Source organism: Lipomyces japonicus (assembly GCF_038497905.1).
Source record: "Lipomyces japonicus strain CBS 7319 unplaced genomic scaffold V1514scaffold_12, whole genome shotgun sequence".
Classification (NCBI taxonomy): domain Eukaryota; kingdom Fungi; phylum Ascomycota; class Lipomycetes; order Lipomycetales; family Lipomycetaceae; genus Lipomyces; species Lipomyces japonicus.
The window spans coordinates 100,928-117,259 of NW_027117824.1; the positions used below are offsets into that span (position 1 = coordinate 100,928).

Genomic DNA, 16,332 nt, shown 5'->3' on the forward strand with positions numbered 1-16,332 from the left:
TTTATCATGCGCGAACTAATCCGGATGCCACAGCTTGCGATTACGAGCCCAGAAAAAAGGCAACAAATACTTATTACCTGAAACGAGTAATAATCAGAAGAGTAACAAGTACTTGACACCTGATTTTTCACTTTTCGTGAATGATGGTGATGATGACTATGATGTGAATTCGAGTTCAATATTGACCGGGCCAGTCGAAATCGAACTTCGTGATGGCACATCATTTGACACTACTGGTCGGCCTGAGTTTGATAATAATAATAATAGAAGCATGGTTAGTCCGCGGCTTTTTGATTTGCCTAGATCGTCATTTGAATCAGTATCTTCTGTTGATTCGATCTAGTTTCAACAGAAATGCAATAGTTTTTTTTTTTTCTTGGGTTGTTTTAGTTTGGCTTCATGAGTATTTTTGTAAAGTCGCACACCATATTCGGCAGTGCGTTGGATTATTGAAAACAATGCATAATGTTTAATCGCAAAAAAAAAAAATATTAAATACAGTAAAACGCCAACGCTCTGTTACTATTGACCTCGTTCTCTTCCAACGGTTGTCCCCACCGAAATTCAACCCCAGACCGAGCTTCCAACAAAGTATAACAACTAAAAGTACACGGGAAAGAAAACCCAATTAACAAAGATTAATCGTCCAATTCAAGATCGCCTACGATTCCATCCTCGGAATCATAATCCATAATCTCATCTGACGCTTCCCCGCTGTCGTTCCGATCCTCGGTTGACTTATTTAACAAGTGATGATGCCTGGTACCCTTTAAAAACAAATACGCGACTCTTTTGCGTCGCTTGTTAAAGAAGAACCACATCATTGACCATATCGTCCCTGGCTCGTCAGCCAAAAACGAGGGAGACGGCGTGTAACTATAAATCACGCAATCCCTGAGATCAATATGTGAATCAATAATCTCCCATAATCGAGGCGGCACCGGCATGCCCACGCCAAACAATGTGTTGTTGAATGCGTTTACCACCTGGCTAACGCCGCGTTCTCGCTTAAAATCAAACGGTCGCAGCGTGGAAAAATCATGATCCGGATGACTGGCATTTAATACTGCAACTAGATAAGCAAACGTGCGCCTTGATGATACCTGATCCAGCGGTCCGAACGGCGACGCGTCTAACGAGGCAGCTGAGATAAGAGAGCTTGATAGTAATGGGTTCTCTGAAGACTTTGACAATATATCTAAGCTCCCGACACGTTGATCAGGTGGTGAATAAGAAGGAGGTGAAAATGATGAAGACAGTAAAAGGTTATCCTGATGCATTGTATGTAATTGCTTGTCGATTGACTTGTACAGCTTCTTATCTCCTCCTGCAGCTTTGGTAGTATATAAATCGCATCCTCCTACGACTTTGCAATCTGGGGTATCAAATTCCAATGCCGAATTGATGAGCTCCAAATCTTGAGTTTCGACAAACTAAATAATGAGGGTTAAAATTCGACATTGATTGCCACGAATTCGCTAGCTCGGAATGGGCGGGCCCGCGTTGATAACATCCCACAGACACGTCATACCTTCATTGTAAAGAAATCAACGTCTTGCAAAGCAATTCCAAATAATCAAGTATGATACTGTTGGTATATTTATATAAATTTAGCACACAATTGCCAGGGCGGGACAAAAAGAAAACAATGGAACTGCTGGTGGGGTTATCTTTGATACAAACCAAGTTCTTCATATATATAGAACAAGGCCTTCGAGGTCGGGGAACGCGATGAGGCCCGCTCATCGGGTGTGCCCGTACGCTACGGGCACAATTAACTTTTATTTCATTACTGTGGAGGGACGGGCCTGGTTAGCATCCGCACCGCATCCGTCGTAGTTCAAACCTTAATCAGTCCACGCAATAACGAAACCTCCTTTGAGGCACGAATCATAGTGCACAAAGTATATTCTATATCAAAACATCGTCTATCGTTCAGGACTGACCAATGCCTTCTGATGAATATGCAAATGTTCTTGGTGGAGGACTTAGACTAAAAGGTGGCAAAGTAGAGAAAAAAAAGAAGAAAAAGATAAAGAGGGATCAAGACCAGAAAGTTACCAGTCCTGGTCATGACAAACCATTAGAAAGGGTTTCAGCTAATGATGGCAAAACTGAGACTGAGAAAAAATTTGAGGAGATTCAGAGGAAGAGGGTGAGCATACTATTGAAATAAAAGGCGACACGGTGTACTGACGCAGCTTTTTTTTTTTGGTTTTAGTTGGAGAAGCAACTTGAGGGCAAGGCTGCCAAATCGTACAAGGAACAGGTTGAAGAATATAACAAATATCTTGGTAGTCTAAGTGAACATCATGACATGCCAAAAGTAAGTTTGGATGTGATACTTGGTCCGAAGAATCATCTTGTATTAACTTTTTTTTTCAGATTGGTCCTGGATAACGAGTTTTTTTTGTACAATAGTTTAATTACGAAAGCTTTGAATTTATATTATTTCTATTTATGATTACCAAACGCTGTGGTTCCAATCTGTCGTCGCAGTTTTAATAGCATGAGATAATCATTTATCAAGTTACATGCTGCTTTAATATATACATTCGTGTGTGATCAGATTATTTTTTTTTTTGAATATTCAGGTATGTCATACCATACTGGCCGTCCATAAAGTCACCGATGAATTCTTCATTACATTCAATTATAATTTCAAACTGGAAATATTGAATTCTTTGTTTTTGCAAGGTTGTTAATTATATGCGCTGGTCACCAAGAAGCAACAGAAAACTTTTAAACCATTGGTATATATAACGTTGTAGTATGACACAGTCTATGTGAACTTAGTTAGTCGTACTATACAGTCAACGTTCAATCCAAAAACAAAAAATCTAGCCATTCTTGTTATTGGCTATAATTTATAGATTACATTCTTTTTACTCAAACTCTGTTGACTGTTGTTATTCGTATGATTTTTTAATTTTGTACCGACATGTTAATCTGGGCTAATTAGAAAAAAAAATATAACTGGCTATGAATCTTATGCCAAATATATATATATATCTACTAAAACTAATTTTTATTTTGTAATATCGAATTCAATTTGCTGACGCTCAAATGGTTATTGTTGAATGATTTACTTTTGAAATGGCATTTTATCTATCGTGACAGATAATTGCAAAATTGATGCTTGAAAAGGTCACATGAATTATTTTATGTGTTTTTAAGTTTACAAAATAATGCATTAACCAACCAGACCAAAAAAAAACACCTTGTTGAGAATTACTCTCTTAACACACCATAACTGAATATATAAGGAATAATAATAATTACTCTCCTAATCTCCACACCTTAAGCTCTTCCGGAGTCTGCTCTGCGAGTTCCGGTAAAATTTTTATAATGATCATGTCAACCAAGAAAAATAATAAATGCTTGTTGGCAAACTTATTGTCAAATGGTGATAGTAATTCTTCGACTCCTCGTATGGCATCATCTCCAAGAACCTGTTTGCGGATTTTAACTGGAATAGCTCTAAGAATATTTTTTTGAACCTGTTTTAAAATTTGCTGTTTCTCTTCCACGGACGGATAAATTCGTGGTGGCGCCATGGGACCATTATTTGGGAATAATGTCTGCCTAGAAATGACCAGCACCGAGCAAGCAAATTGAGAAGTGAGAACATATTTGCGGAAAAAGTGCGACAAAAGGCGATCGACTAAACTACCTGGCGGTAAAGAAACTAACGGTAATGTTAAAAGTTCAATGGTGGCCATCAACCATGGCTGTCGTGATTGTAAATTAAGAAGTCGAACAACTGTGGGAAAAAGTGCGATGGTCAAGAGTGAAGAAGACGTTGAGTTATAATGCGGAGCGGATGAATTATTTGTTTGCTTATGTGATAACGATGACGGCTCTGAGGAATTTGCAAAAGATATAAGAAAAACAATCCCAGCTTGAAAAAAAGAAATAAATCGGACGATCAACCGGAATATTTCCGTTATTAGCGTGATAAATGTGAACGGCACTATTGAAGATTCTGCTGACAGTGTCGAACCGTCTTGATTTTCTTCTCTGTCTTTGCCGCTTAAGCTCTTCTCAATGACTTTAGAAATAATCTCATGTATCATAAATGGCTCACTTAATTTGTCAATGGCTTTCCATAACACCACATCAGCTAACAAAGTTTTTAAAAGCGCTCGTTCCACGGAAGAACCTAAATCTTCAGATGGAAGCAGCACGGCCAGTATTCCTTTAGATAATACTGCTAAAAACTTGTGCTCCATATCGTCATAATCGTTACTATTTTCAGTAGCACTGACTGATTTATCGCCAAGTTTTGCATCTGCAGGCGGTACTAACGCTGGATGAGGTTGCAACGCATGAAACATCTGTTCAAATGACTGACCTGCCGCGTACGCGGTTCCAACTTTTTGTCTGGCCAATTTATAGTCACGCAAATGTGCATCCAAAACAAACGGAATGTCATCTAATAACAACAATTCAGGATCCACCTTGCGCAGCCGGCCTTCCAAAGATGTGGTCACATGAGCAATAACGTGCACGACTTCATACACGAACGTCTTGTCCACGACTTCGTCACCGGTAACAGCAGAGTACCATGCTTGCACAAATTGCCGCAGTATCAATGATAATAATGCATATAATTCGATATCAATATCCGCAAACGATGTTAGCGCAGGTAATGCTTCCTCCAACGGCTTCCGAAGGGCCGCGCTGGGGACAAGCGTGTTTCGTATCAACGTCTCCGTAATCACTGACTTTTCTATTTTTTTGTAATTAACATCATTGTTATTAATTTTTCCCGTTTTCTCACTATCAATTGGTTTTCCTGTTGCCGTGTCATTCGACAAGTTCCCGTTCACACTTGTTGACGTGCCGTGCCGTCGTGAATTCGACATTTCTCCAAAAAAAAGCCTTTGACAACCCGGTGCTCTCCAATTTTCACAGGGCAAAAAAAAAAAAAAAAATTGAGAATTTTGTCTAGTTCCCTATTTTAAATTTATTGCCCTTTTATTCATATCCTTTCGGTCACTTGCCGTAATATCATGGTTAATAACGTTCGGCTTGTAAAACGCAGATGACATTGGTGCTGTTATAAGCATCGCGCACCCCCGTGATCAGCGACTTTAATTCATGTCAAGCAAATAAAAAGCATCCCTTAATTCAAGTTCCTAACATAAAAAATATGTATTTATATATACAGAACAGTACGCAAAAAAACTATATTATACATCTAATAAATATCTAGTCTTATAAATCTTACAAAGAACCTCCAAGGTTCAAACAATCTCTTAAAAGACTCGAAACTAAAAGTAAATCTTCTCCAGATTCAGAAATGAAAACGCCCTCTTTGCTCGCATTGCTCGGGTCGGCCGTGGTCGCAAACACTTCTAGTGCTGTAGGTGGCAAGATAGAAAACGCCTGCGAAACCACGTTTTCTAAAATACTAGAAACTAATTGCCGAATCTCTGCATCTTTAGCACCAGCATCCTCCGTTATCTTCAACGCCCGTATACAAACGAGCAAAATCCGAAGTAACGGTCGATATAGCTCATGCTTGCCTTCGGTCATTGCACGAGCGAAATCAACATCAACCGAACTTATGAGCGTCCATGAGTGATTCAAAATCTTCTTAAAGTCAAATTTCTGCTTGCCTGTCACCATAACTGAGTGCAATTTTTGAATAATGATGAATGCCAGCGCTGAACGTTCGTTGACAATTGGATAAAACAATGGTGCCATAATGCCTTCATCTATGTTAATTTGCAGCAGCAGCAAGGCAATTCTTTCTAACTGCTTAAAAAGTTCAGGTTCATGGTCTGAATATTCTATTAACGCAGCAATAAACCAATACCAGGCACGGAATAAATGCTATCTTAATTAGCTGCCAATGCAAAAAAAAAAAAAAAAAAGAAACGGCAAAAGATTATTAAACTTACCGATTGAGAATCTATTAATGAAAGATTTAAGTTTGCCTGGACGATTTCAGAACGATAACCAGCCCATATGAAGTTTGTCGAAAATATATCATCCATAATTTTTAAGTCATATTTATAACTTGATCCATACTGCTTAGGCAATAATCCAGTTTTTTGAAACCTAATCAAAGCAGTCTGTGGCCATTTCTTGTCAAAATTGCGATGTAAATGTCCATGTAATGATGCTCTATATCCCTGCATCCGAAATGCATTATCAGTCAAAGTAATAAGATTATCCGCGGCAAGAAAATGCTTAACAATTTCTTTTGATTCAACAGTTGGCTTTCCGCTCTTGTGGATTTGAACCGCGCACAGCTGAACAGCTCGTGCCGCCAGCAAAGAACGATAACAAATCTGAACAACATCATTATTCGACTCGTTACCTGTAATAGGAACAGACCCTCGCTCAACCATTGTAAAAACTTTATCCAAAAACAGTTGATTCTTTTTAGAATCAAACACTGATTTTGCCCAAGTGTTCTGTGCCAAAGCAATACTTTCTAAAACTTCCACTGACAATTCTGCTGGCAATTTTTCAAATACCGTTGCCTTGGTCTTCATAAATTCAATCAAAGACGGACCATTATCTTTCTTTGTCTCTTTACCCATCTCTTTTCCACTCAGCAGCAAAATAGAAAACCCCTGCTGCTTATTACTAAACACGGCTGATAAAAATTTTGCAATCTCTGCCTGAGCATCCATATCTTCAAGTTCACTTTCAATAGCACACGTTAATGCTGCGACTAACGTAAAAGAATGATTCGTTCCTAAATGAGCCAAAAGAGAAGGTGGTTCTTCGCCTATCCAAATTCCAATAACAAGACTGTTTAAAAGTTTCAACACTTCAGCATGGAATAAATCCTCTTGAACAAACAAATTCGAAAGCACGGAAGTTAGAGCAAATAATTTTCTTTCCAGTTGAGATGGCGGCCTTCGAATTAGGGATCTTACTTTCGTCAATGTAGATGCAAAGTTTAATGACGCATGAATCATATCATGGTTTTTATATATTAATTCTGGCCCAATGGTCAATGCATCGATATTCCTAGTCGATGTCTCAATAGCTCCGATGAGAGGTTGTAAACATCTTAAATTCTTCCCCTCGACCACAAGGAACCGGTCAAGAATGAGTTGTGATGCGGCAAATAAAACGCCGTTTATCTTATTTTTGCCCTCTGAAGCCTGATCAAGACCGTATACTATCTCTATAATATCTGAAAACAAATTGGAAATAAAAACTCCTACTAATTGTTAATATTATAGATTATCACGGCTTCAAAACACTTACCAATCTCCAGTCTTTGGGCAAGATTTTCATATTTCCAATATTGAAAGCTTTCATAAATGTTCGCCAAATGCCTAACTAAATGTAATAAAACTGTAGATTTGATCTCGGGCGAAATCAGCTTTGAAAACTTTCCGACGACTGCATCTTTAACGAGAACTCTGGCAATGTCAATAATTGCCAATGAAAATCCGTAATCGCCAGAAATAATTTCCACAGATGAAAGCAAATATGCAGCCATTCCTCCCTGTCCATTCCGTTCTAACAAATTAGAGTTTTGTATGAATATCCAGACTCGGTTTGGGTGTACCGGAATAAGCAAGGAAAAGAAATTTGCACAGGCAACACTAACACAGACATTTTTATTCTGCATGGCTTCTATCCAAACGCGTCCTATCACTTCAACAACATCCAGATTTTGCAGATTTGATGATACTGCTTCAAGAAGTCCTGAAGTTTGATCTGCATCCAATACCTTAAGGGTTGATACCAAAAGAGTTATTATCTCTTGAACCAATTCATCAGTAGGAAAAACTTTTGCAGCATGTTCCAGAACTCTTCCTAAAAATGCCCATCCATTAAATGAAAAATGCCAAATGACTATAAACAAGTTTGATTCGTTCGGTATCAATTCTCCTGTAGTCCCAGGTGGAATATATATTCCACCTTCTCCATCTTCCTCTCTTGGTTCGTATAAACAGAGTCGAGACAGTAGTGTGATCTTTGTGGGATCTTTAGCATCAGTGTCGTAATCCCGAAATCCTCGTGGCAGTTGTTGCATATAACTATGCATATTTAACAATATATCGTTCGCCCTGATTCCAAAACTCCTCAGAAGCCTAATGAACACGCTAAAGCTTATAGGAAATTTGTTCTGCAATAATACTACATTCTGAATCACGTCCGGTTCTTCCAAATACTTGTCAATCAATAAAAAATACTTTGCTTGAATGGTGTTAAGTGCTTCCACGTGAATGTTGTTGAACACTAGATATCTAGACGATGCAGCCAAAAAACTTGAAAGTACTGAAGCGTAATCAATATTATCTGGTAAAGTTTTTGAAATTTTGATTAAAGTAGAAAGAAAATCTTCCTCGACCGCTTTGTTGGCGACCTCACGAGCAATAGTTAGAACTTTTCCACTACTGAAAAAGCTGGCTATTATTTCTTCATATTCCTTTGCGATTGTGAAATCATCATCAACACATATGGAATGGATTCGAAGAACATATATAGTCCACGCGAAACATATTGGTTGGGCTATAGAAATATCGGTCAAACTTTGAATAATAGCGTCATTCACAATTTTAAGGGTTTTTGGATTCTGAAAGTCCACCTCTCTGACTTCTGAAAGATCGGGATATTCATCCAAATTAAATAGTAACAAAGATATAATAACAACATATGACTGAATGAGATCAATAGTGCTTGTTCTTGGATCAAATAGAAGCTAAGTGCGTTAGTGTATAAATCGAGAAAATCAATCAGCTGAAATACTTACAGAATAATTTTCCGCAAAAACAGCGGTCTCTTTTAATGTTTCATACCAAACTTCGACAAATTGGGAAGATACCAAAGTAGCACTAACGATGGCTCTCCATATCAGTTGCAAAAGTTTTTCCTGCTCCAATAAAGTCTGCCGAGCAAGTAGAACATTATGCGTCTCATCTGAAGATACCTTTAAAGGTTCCAAACATTTGAGTCTAATAGCAGCTAGCGTCTTCTCAAGGAACTCTTGGTCAACTTGAATATCAATCGCGTATTTTCTAGCAATCTCATGCTTATTTGAGGACAGATCAACCTTTAATCTAAAAAGCTCGCCCACAATTTGTATTAAATAGCGTCTTTCAGAATAATAATGCGCCACCAATTCAGTGAGCTTTTCTGAAAAAGAAATTCTAAGTCGGTTAAATCGCAGAACAATCCTCAGTGCTTGTACTTCGTCTAAATTCACAATGGTACTAAACTTTTTCGCATCAGACCGTAATTTCTCATTTATTACATATTCCTGTCCATCTAACGTAATTTCATCCTGCTCGATTTGTTTACTCGATTCTTCTGAAGGAGGATCAAAAGGGTCATAACACTTTTTCAAAGCCGAAATATTTGCACGCAAAAATAGATCTAGCGCTCGAAATGTAGATTCCTCTGATTTGGAAATTAAACAGTAATAAGCTGCCTTAAACGTTCTTAACGAAATAGTTAGTAATTCTTAATATTCATTAATAACGACATTACAGAATTACAGCAACGTACATTATGGCTGCCCCTGGTAGGTTTGACACAAACGAAGCTACTGGTGCCATTGCTCAAATAATGAAGCCGCAATCCGGTTCGCACAATTCTAATATATACTGCCCATATATATATTATTTGGGACGTAAAGAGAATCGTTAATTGCTTCGCAGAAAAACGAGTTTTGTCTGATGTTTATATGGTTCTGAAAAATCTGATATTGATATTCTCTCGCGTTTACTTGATGCGCATTAGCCACATATTCTGCGCCACACATTAGGAAATTGCCCGTTCCACCCATCCAAAACTAATTCACGGCCAATATCATAATACTTGGTTACTGTCTTGATTGGTTTAGTTTAAGATGGCAGTCGAACGAGGGGAGTTTTACTCCGAGGTGCTTGTTAAGATTTGCGGAACTAGAACAGCCGAAGCCGCCCAAGTTGCTGTTGAGTCGGGAGCAGACCTGATAGGCATGATTATGGTCCCAAATTTAAAACGAACCGTCACGGTGGAACAAGCACGAGCTATTTCAGATGCTGTGCATAAATTCTCAGGAGAGCATTTTTCCCATGTCGGTATAGGCAAGGATCAGTGGTTTGCAGATCATTTGGACGTTGTTCGAAAAAGGGCACCTCTAGTTGTTGGAGTGTTTAGAAATCAATCTTTAAACGAAATTTTAAGGATTCAGAGAGAAGCAAATATTGATATTGTTCAGTTGCATGGAGACGAACCAATAGAATGGGCAGAGAAAATTCCTGTTCCCGTGATAAAAAAATTTAGCCCTGGAGAAGAAGATTTACATCGTCCCGGATTTCACGCAGTTTCTTTACTAGATGGAGGTTCTGGTGGCGAAGGTCAAAAGATCAGCTGGAATGACTTGCCAGATACTGGAGAGTTTTTTCTTGCAGGAGGTTTGACAGTTGACAACGTTAGCGAGGCGGTCAAGGTTAAGAACGTGCGTGGAGTTGATGTCTCTAGTGGCGTCGAATCCGATGGTAAACAGGACCATGAAAAAATCAAGCAATTTATTACAAATGCAAAAGGTCGGTAAATAAGAAGATTAAAAACAATAAATCTGGTGGTTACGTATAGATAAAAAAAAGCACAAAAAACACAAAAAACACCAGAAATCCCCAATTCCTTTCCAAGCCAAACACAAATTCCTTGCAACTCCCAAAATCCGCCCAACCAGCAAGCCATGTAAGCATGTGCTAATAATCTTATGGAACTTCAACAATCGTTTTATTATTAGGTCCGACGATTAATGCCGCAACGTTTGCTCCTGCCAAACTCGAAGTTTCCATAGTGCTAATGAAAGTCTCAATTCCATTTAAATACCAGAGTCCGTTATCAAGTTTGAATTTTTCAAACTGGTTGGTAGGCTTAAGCACAGGATAAGGTTTCCAGATTTTTTCGTAACTCCAATTGAACTCGGCACCATCCTCAAATATGAGCTGAAGAAACTGAGGTTTAATTCTGGTTAACGAAAAAATTTTGTAAACATACTCTTTCGTTTGCGGGATGTATCTGACAATTGAGATGGAGTTAAACAAAGGCGGTGGATGAGATGTAAAATCTTTTGGAAGCGTAGTTAATAAATATGTTGGCACCGGACCACCATTCTTTGTTCCAAAATATTTAGGTGAGAGTCGCTTGGTTGATGTCAAGAGAGTCACGTAAAGCAACACATATGGCACCTCTTCAACTTCGACGGAGAGACCTTTGATTCCAGTTTGATAATACGGTGCGGCAATAATTACTTGATCAAATTCCTCAACAGCATTATTAAAGAAAACTTCCCATTTATCACCATTACGATTAATTTGATCAACTTCTGTATCCAATTTAATATTGGCACCGGATTTTTTGGCAAAACTGTCAAATATTCTCCAATTTCCTCCTTCAATATTAAGCCCCTCATCTGCTGCAAGACATACAACCGCCTCTAACGCTTGTATTTGACGAATATTTTGAGCATAGTTCGCTCTTGTGGCCGCTTGAACTAAGTGATCAACAAATAACTCGCCAACACCGGTGTCCGTCAAAAAATTGTAAGCAGTGTATTTTGTAATGTTGGCAAGACCGGTAATCTTGGCTATACCTGTTAAATCATTAAAAGGAAAATGAGCAGGACTGTAGTAATCAATAAATGTCGCAATTATTTTTTTCGCTAAGCGGCGAGCTTTAATCGGTGCAAGCCCATACTGATATATCAATTTGCCAATTTTCTTCCAGGACGATTCAGAAGCAACCTGAAATACAAAGTCTTTCCCATCCCATATACCAATAGAATCAGGAACTTGTACACCATCTGCTTTCTTAACTCGTCCAATACTTGTCTGAGTAATATTCAGTTCAAACTCCTTCGCAGCATTGACCAAATTGAGATTTTCTTGAACAAATATGCTGGCTCCCAATTCAATGGGCCAGCGAGAATCATTATGCACATTTATCGTTGTAGATCGTCCTCCTATATAACTATTTTTCTCAAAAATCGTTATATCATAGCCACTCTTTGAGTACTTTTGTAAATAATATGCAGCGGATGTTCCACCAGCGCCAGCACCTGATAATTCATATAAGCACATTATCTTTCCACAACTATTCTAAAAACATACCAATAATGGCAATCCTATTTTTCTCAAAAAATGGAGAGGTTTTGTCCGATTGTGGCTCAAAAACTTCTTGATTGGCTGCGGCATGGATAATGAGTACCAGAAAATTAATAAGAACCCCTTTAAAATAAATCATTGTATTTGTTGTCTAATATTTATGAGAATATTATAATAAAACTAAATTTCCAAGTCTGAGTCGAGTTTACATTTATGTGATAAAAAAATCAGTTCATCAAGTGAATTCTTGATGTTGCATCGTGTCTTGAATTCCTGCCAATCATAAAATATTGCGCAATTAACCTGGCGCTTTTATGTCACAGTGAACTTTTTTAGTTGTTATTATTTTCCATATAATAGAACAAGAGCATTAATTGTAAAACAAAATTCGCGATATATATTTTATTGTGTAAAACGTGATTATCTAAAGGCAAAATCCAACTTACAACAACTTTTTTAGGCGGTCAATCTGATCAAAAATGGCAACCCTTGCGGTGCCACCAATAGCAGTTCGCCTCTCTACACTCTTCTCATAGTCAAAAACTTCCGCACGGACATCTTCTCCAAACCTGGAATCTACACCCTGAAGTTGTCCAAGGCTTAGCTTGTCAATTCCACCAGCATTGGTTTCTTCAGACAATCTAACAACTTCGCCAGAAATGTGGTGAGTCTCACGAAATGGAACGCCTTTGCGGACAAGATAATCTGCCAAGTCAGTAGCAAGCATATCCGGAGTTAAAGCAGCGATCATTTTCTCTCTATTAACCGAAAGAGTTGAAAGAACGCCGGTAGCAATAGAAATCGAATGTGACACGGAAGTGAGAACGTCAAACAACGGCTCCTTGTCTTCCTGAAGGTCCTTATCGTACGTAGATGGGACAGATTTAAGAGTCATCATAAACCCAGCAAGTGAGCCAAAAACTCTACCAGACTTTCCGCGAAGAAGTTCCAAGCTATCAGCATTTTTCTTCTGGGGCATAAGACTGCTTCCAGTTGAGTAGGCATCAGCAAGTGAAACAAAACCGAACTCAGCAGTAGAATAAATAATTAAATCCTCAGAGAATCTAGAAATGTGATTCATGAAAAGAGACCCCCAAAACATGGTTTCGACAACAAAATCTCTGTCAGAGACAGCAGTGAGAGAGTTTGGAATAACACCATTAAACCCGAGCTCCTTGGCCAAGAAGTTTCTGTCTATTCCATAAGGATGACCAGCGAGTGCACCAGAACCAAGAGGAGAAACATTGATGCGCTCAATAATCTGCTCAAGTCGAGCAAGATCTGCTGCAAAGTAAGTAGCATAAGAAAGTAGCCAATGAGACCATCGAATTGGCTGTGCTCTTTGAAGATGAGTGTATCCAGGCATCAAAATATCAATTTCAACTTCAGCCCTCTTAACAAATACAGAAAGAAACTCTTTCAAGATGTTTCTAAGCTCACCAAGCTGCTCACGGACGTAGATACGCATGTCGGTTGCGACCTGGTCATTTCGACTTCTGCCAGTGTGGACCTTTCCGGAAATGTCGCGACCAATTATTTCACCAAGTCTGCGCTCATTTGCAGTATGAATATCCTCGTCATTTTCCTTTTCGACAAACTTTCCTTCCTCCCATTCTTTTAAAATCTCGGCAAGGCCACGGTGGATTTCCGAAAGTTCATGGTCAGAAAGAAGGCCTAATTTATGCAGGCCTGCAGTATAAACTCGAGTTCCTTCCAAGTCAGCAGCGTACATTTTTTTATCATAAGGAAAAGAAGCATTGTACAGTGCCATTAAAGGATCCAGGCCACCTATGAACATTGTTAACCAGGCGTCAACAAATTATTAAATACTACCTGATACCCGTGAATCTGCCTCCCCATAAGGCTTTAAAATCCTGCTTATCTGAAGCCATTTATATCAGATATTTCTTAATATATTAAAAAAGTAACTTGTCTAATTTCTTGTAATCGTATGTGCAATTTCGAGGCAAGCCTCGAAACTTTTTTTTTCTTTTTTGATCCTGCGCGTAAGCTTTTACAGATTTTAAGGTTTTTGCTGGTCAATGGTGAGCTCAGGGGCAACCCATTATCTACATTTACGTTCGGTATAAGTTATAACCATCACATTTATTTATTTATCATTCAAGAGGAAATAAAAATTCTTACAAAGTCAGAAGTTATTCAATGCTTTATTTATTTTGAATATGGCTTTTTTGGTTTTTGATTTTTTTTTTTGGTCTCAAATAGAACTGTTAAAACAAGTGTTCACGTTCCAGATCAGCTTTACCGAATTCTATTTTCAAAGTTACTCTTTCACCACAATTTACTTCTTTCTTCCATTTTTTTCATTCATAGTATTTCTAAGCTGTAATATTGGCCGAAAAAATAATTTTACATTGGTATTCAATAATTTTTACGTCTCTTTATTATTATTTTATATTTTTGAGCTGATATATCAATCTAATATTTACAGGTTGACAAACTCTGGTCAATTATCACATTTGCATCTTCGGTAAACCTGATTGTTCATGACTACTTAGTTTATGAATCTATTTCGAGAAAGGAGATATATTTGTTGGCATTGCTTGCTATTTGGGCATGGCACCTTACGGTGGAGTATATTCGCCGCGGCGGACTCGAACCGGGGCATGAAGATCACAGATGGCCTGGCGTGAAGAGCGGCAAAAGTAATATTCAACTATTTTTTTTTGGAATTGCCTTTGTCGCGATTTGGGAGCCGTTAATGTTAGTAAATATTACACAACCTGTCAGCATCATTTTGGAGTCTAGAGATAAAGATGCAGGCGTTTCAGATATCTTTTTCCTTTTTGCAATAGCTTTTTTCATATACTTGGAGAGAGTATTCGATGATGTCCAACAGAACTACCAGAATGCCAAAAGAAAGTATGAAAGCTTAGGCGAAGTCACAGATGAATACACTCAAGATGAATTAGAACGAGGATTCTGTACACAAGGGCCTTTTGGATTTTCAAGAGTGAGAAATTAATAATTATTTCATTTTGCATAAATACTAATAAAGCATCAGCATCCAAACTTTGCTGCCGAGCAGTATATCTGGCTATCACTTTATTTATGGGGTGCGTACAGTAGTGGAAGGTTAATAAACTGGAGCGCTATTGGAACTTTTTCCTTCCTCGGATTTGTATATATATCTGCGGTTCATACTGAAGCACACTCTTCACTAAAATATCCACAATATAAACTTTATCAGCAATCAGTAGCAATGCTACTTCCGCTGCCTGGATATGCTTGGATAGAACCAGTTATTACAAAGTCGAAAAATCAATAAGACTTCATTCAAATAAAATCTCATTAAAATTATGTCCTACGTCACATATACATGTAACTTTTGTCCTCTTCCTTCTTATCTGTTAATATATTTCCCGTACTTGTAAAAGCAGTTTGCTCTAATTATTTTATCTGATATCTGTTGAAATCTCTGCCGGTTTTGAGGCAACATCTGATGATGGAGAAAATGCAACGTCTGCTCTATACCTTCCAACATGTAACCATTTAGAATACATATCATCCATTAACATTTGGGCTATATCAGCATGCCTTACATCCCGTCGAAATGCTTTGTGCTTCAGCAAAGATAGAACATGTAAACAATTCGGATATCTAAAATATAATTTAATAAAGTGCTAAACAACAAATGTATTAAATATTTCTCACATTAGATATTTCAAATATTCAGGCTTCCGCCAATATTCCAAGTATTCTAAATATTTGATAAAGTCTTCGTCGTCTAAGTAATCGTTTTGCGCCAAAAAGTTGATGTATTGAGGATTCGCAAGAGCTTGAACAAACTGCAAAACCTTGTTAAAAAAATACAAATATTATAATTAAAATAAAAATTAAAATTACCTCCAGTTCCACTTCAAATCGAGTTGGAATAGGCTCCTGCACCAGGTTTGAGGACTGAACCTCGACTGATTGAGAAGAGTCCATATTGGATTAAAATCTTACTTCATGTGAAAAAATAATGCCAATTTCCAAATCAAAAGAAAAAAAGTATCTATGATCCGATATTCATTATCATGTAATTGTATGAGAATGATAATTGTCAATGACAACGCTCTAATTAATTTTATTTAACAATTTAAAGATGACGAATATTAAAGTGAGCATAAGTGGATGACACGTTTAACCGTAAATCCAAATCTGTGACAATTATACTCGTCGATGAATGAACACTAACGAGAAGCAACATATATATATATGTTGTCAACTCAAATTATCAACGTTA

The 16,332-nt window shown here is 37.8% G+C and overlaps 9 protein-coding genes across 9 annotated transcripts; 3 read left to right on the plus strand and 6 right to left on the minus strand.

Moving 5' to 3' along the window:
* Positions 1 to 424: 424 nt before the first annotated feature.
* On the minus strand, positions 425 to 1,697 carry V1514DRAFT_366894 (Maf1 regulator-domain-containing protein). The gene is made up of 2 exons (XM_066929847.1): positions 1,532 to 1,697; positions 425 to 1,433 (listed from the first exon to the last, which is right to left on the minus strand). The coding sequence occupies exons 1-2, from the start codon at positions 1,535 to 1,537 to the stop codon at positions 639 to 641; spliced, it is 801 nt and encodes a 266-aa protein (XP_066784230.1). The 5' UTR covers positions 1,538 to 1,697; the 3' UTR covers positions 425 to 638.
* Positions 1,698 to 1,948: 251 nt separating this feature from the next.
* V1514DRAFT_341900 (uncharacterized protein) lies at positions 1,949 to 2,400 on the plus strand (the record flags this gene model as incomplete). The annotated part of the gene is made up of 3 exons (XM_066929076.1): positions 1,949 to 2,155; positions 2,222 to 2,326; positions 2,386 to 2,400. The coding sequence occupies 3 exons, from the start codon at positions 1,949 to 1,951 to the stop codon at positions 2,398 to 2,400; spliced, it is 327 nt and encodes a 108-aa protein (XP_066784231.1).
* A 630-nt stretch (positions 2,401 to 3,030) lies between these two features.
* V1514DRAFT_328406 (PXA domain-containing protein) lies at positions 3,031 to 5,047 on the minus strand. Its single transcript, XM_066927161.1, has one exon. The coding sequence runs from the start codon at positions 4,866 to 4,868 to the stop codon at positions 3,279 to 3,281; it is 1,590 nt and encodes a 529-aa protein (XP_066784232.1). The 5' UTR covers positions 4,869 to 5,047; the 3' UTR covers positions 3,031 to 3,278.
* Positions 5,048 to 5,142: 95 nt separating this feature from the next.
* On the minus strand, positions 5,143 to 9,882 carry V1514DRAFT_291786 (nucleoporin subcomplex protein binding to Pom34-domain-containing protein). Its single transcript, XM_066925329.1, has 5 exons — positions 9,490 to 9,882; positions 8,735 to 9,422; positions 7,237 to 8,683; positions 5,910 to 7,189; positions 5,143 to 5,841 (listed from the first exon to the last, which is right to left on the minus strand). The coding sequence occupies exons 1-5, from the start codon at positions 9,537 to 9,539 to the stop codon at positions 5,230 to 5,232; spliced, it is 4,077 nt and encodes a 1,358-aa protein (XP_066784233.1). The 5' UTR covers positions 9,540 to 9,882; the 3' UTR covers positions 5,143 to 5,229.
* On the plus strand, positions 9,591 to 10,660 carry V1514DRAFT_328409 (isomerase-domain-containing protein). The gene has a single exon (XM_066927162.1). The coding sequence runs from the start codon at positions 9,833 to 9,835 to the stop codon at positions 10,520 to 10,522; it is 690 nt and encodes a 229-aa protein (XP_066784234.1). The 5' UTR covers positions 9,591 to 9,832; the 3' UTR covers positions 10,523 to 10,660.
* V1514DRAFT_328411 (Prenylcysteine lyase-domain-containing protein) lies at positions 10,515 to 12,511 on the minus strand. Its single transcript, XM_066927163.1, has 3 exons — positions 12,293 to 12,511; positions 12,090 to 12,234; positions 10,515 to 12,037 (listed from the first exon to the last, which is right to left on the minus strand). Exons 2-3 carry the CDS (start codon positions 12,220 to 12,222, stop codon positions 10,692 to 10,694), a joined length of 1,479 nt encoding a protein of 492 aa, XP_066784235.1. The 5' UTR covers positions 12,223 to 12,234; positions 12,293 to 12,511; the 3' UTR covers positions 10,515 to 10,691.
* Positions 12,512 to 14,045, minus strand: V1514DRAFT_328412 (L-Aspartase-like protein). Its single transcript, XM_066927164.1, has 2 exons — positions 13,924 to 14,045; positions 12,512 to 13,871 (listed from the first exon to the last, which is right to left on the minus strand). The coding sequence occupies exons 1-2, from the start codon at positions 13,973 to 13,975 to the stop codon at positions 12,526 to 12,528; spliced, it is 1,398 nt and encodes a 465-aa protein (XP_066784236.1). The 5' UTR covers positions 13,976 to 14,045; the 3' UTR covers positions 12,512 to 12,525.
* Positions 14,046 to 14,181: 136 nt separating this feature from the next.
* Positions 14,182 to 15,443, plus strand: V1514DRAFT_328414 (uncharacterized protein). Its single transcript, XM_066927165.1, has 3 exons — positions 14,182 to 14,461; positions 14,536 to 15,057; positions 15,109 to 15,443. Exons 1-3 carry the CDS (start codon positions 14,267 to 14,269, stop codon positions 15,370 to 15,372), a joined length of 981 nt encoding a protein of 326 aa, XP_066784237.1. The 5' UTR covers positions 14,182 to 14,266; the 3' UTR covers positions 15,373 to 15,443.
* V1514DRAFT_25769 (SOH1-domain-containing protein) lies at positions 15,285 to 16,214 on the minus strand. Its single transcript, XM_066924767.1, has 3 exons — positions 15,951 to 16,214; positions 15,759 to 15,892; positions 15,285 to 15,704 (listed from the first exon to the last, which is right to left on the minus strand). The coding sequence occupies exons 1-3, from the start codon at positions 16,032 to 16,034 to the stop codon at positions 15,500 to 15,502; spliced, it is 423 nt and encodes a 140-aa protein (XP_066784238.1). The 5' UTR covers positions 16,035 to 16,214; the 3' UTR covers positions 15,285 to 15,499.
* Positions 16,215 to 16,332: the final 118 nt, after the last annotated feature.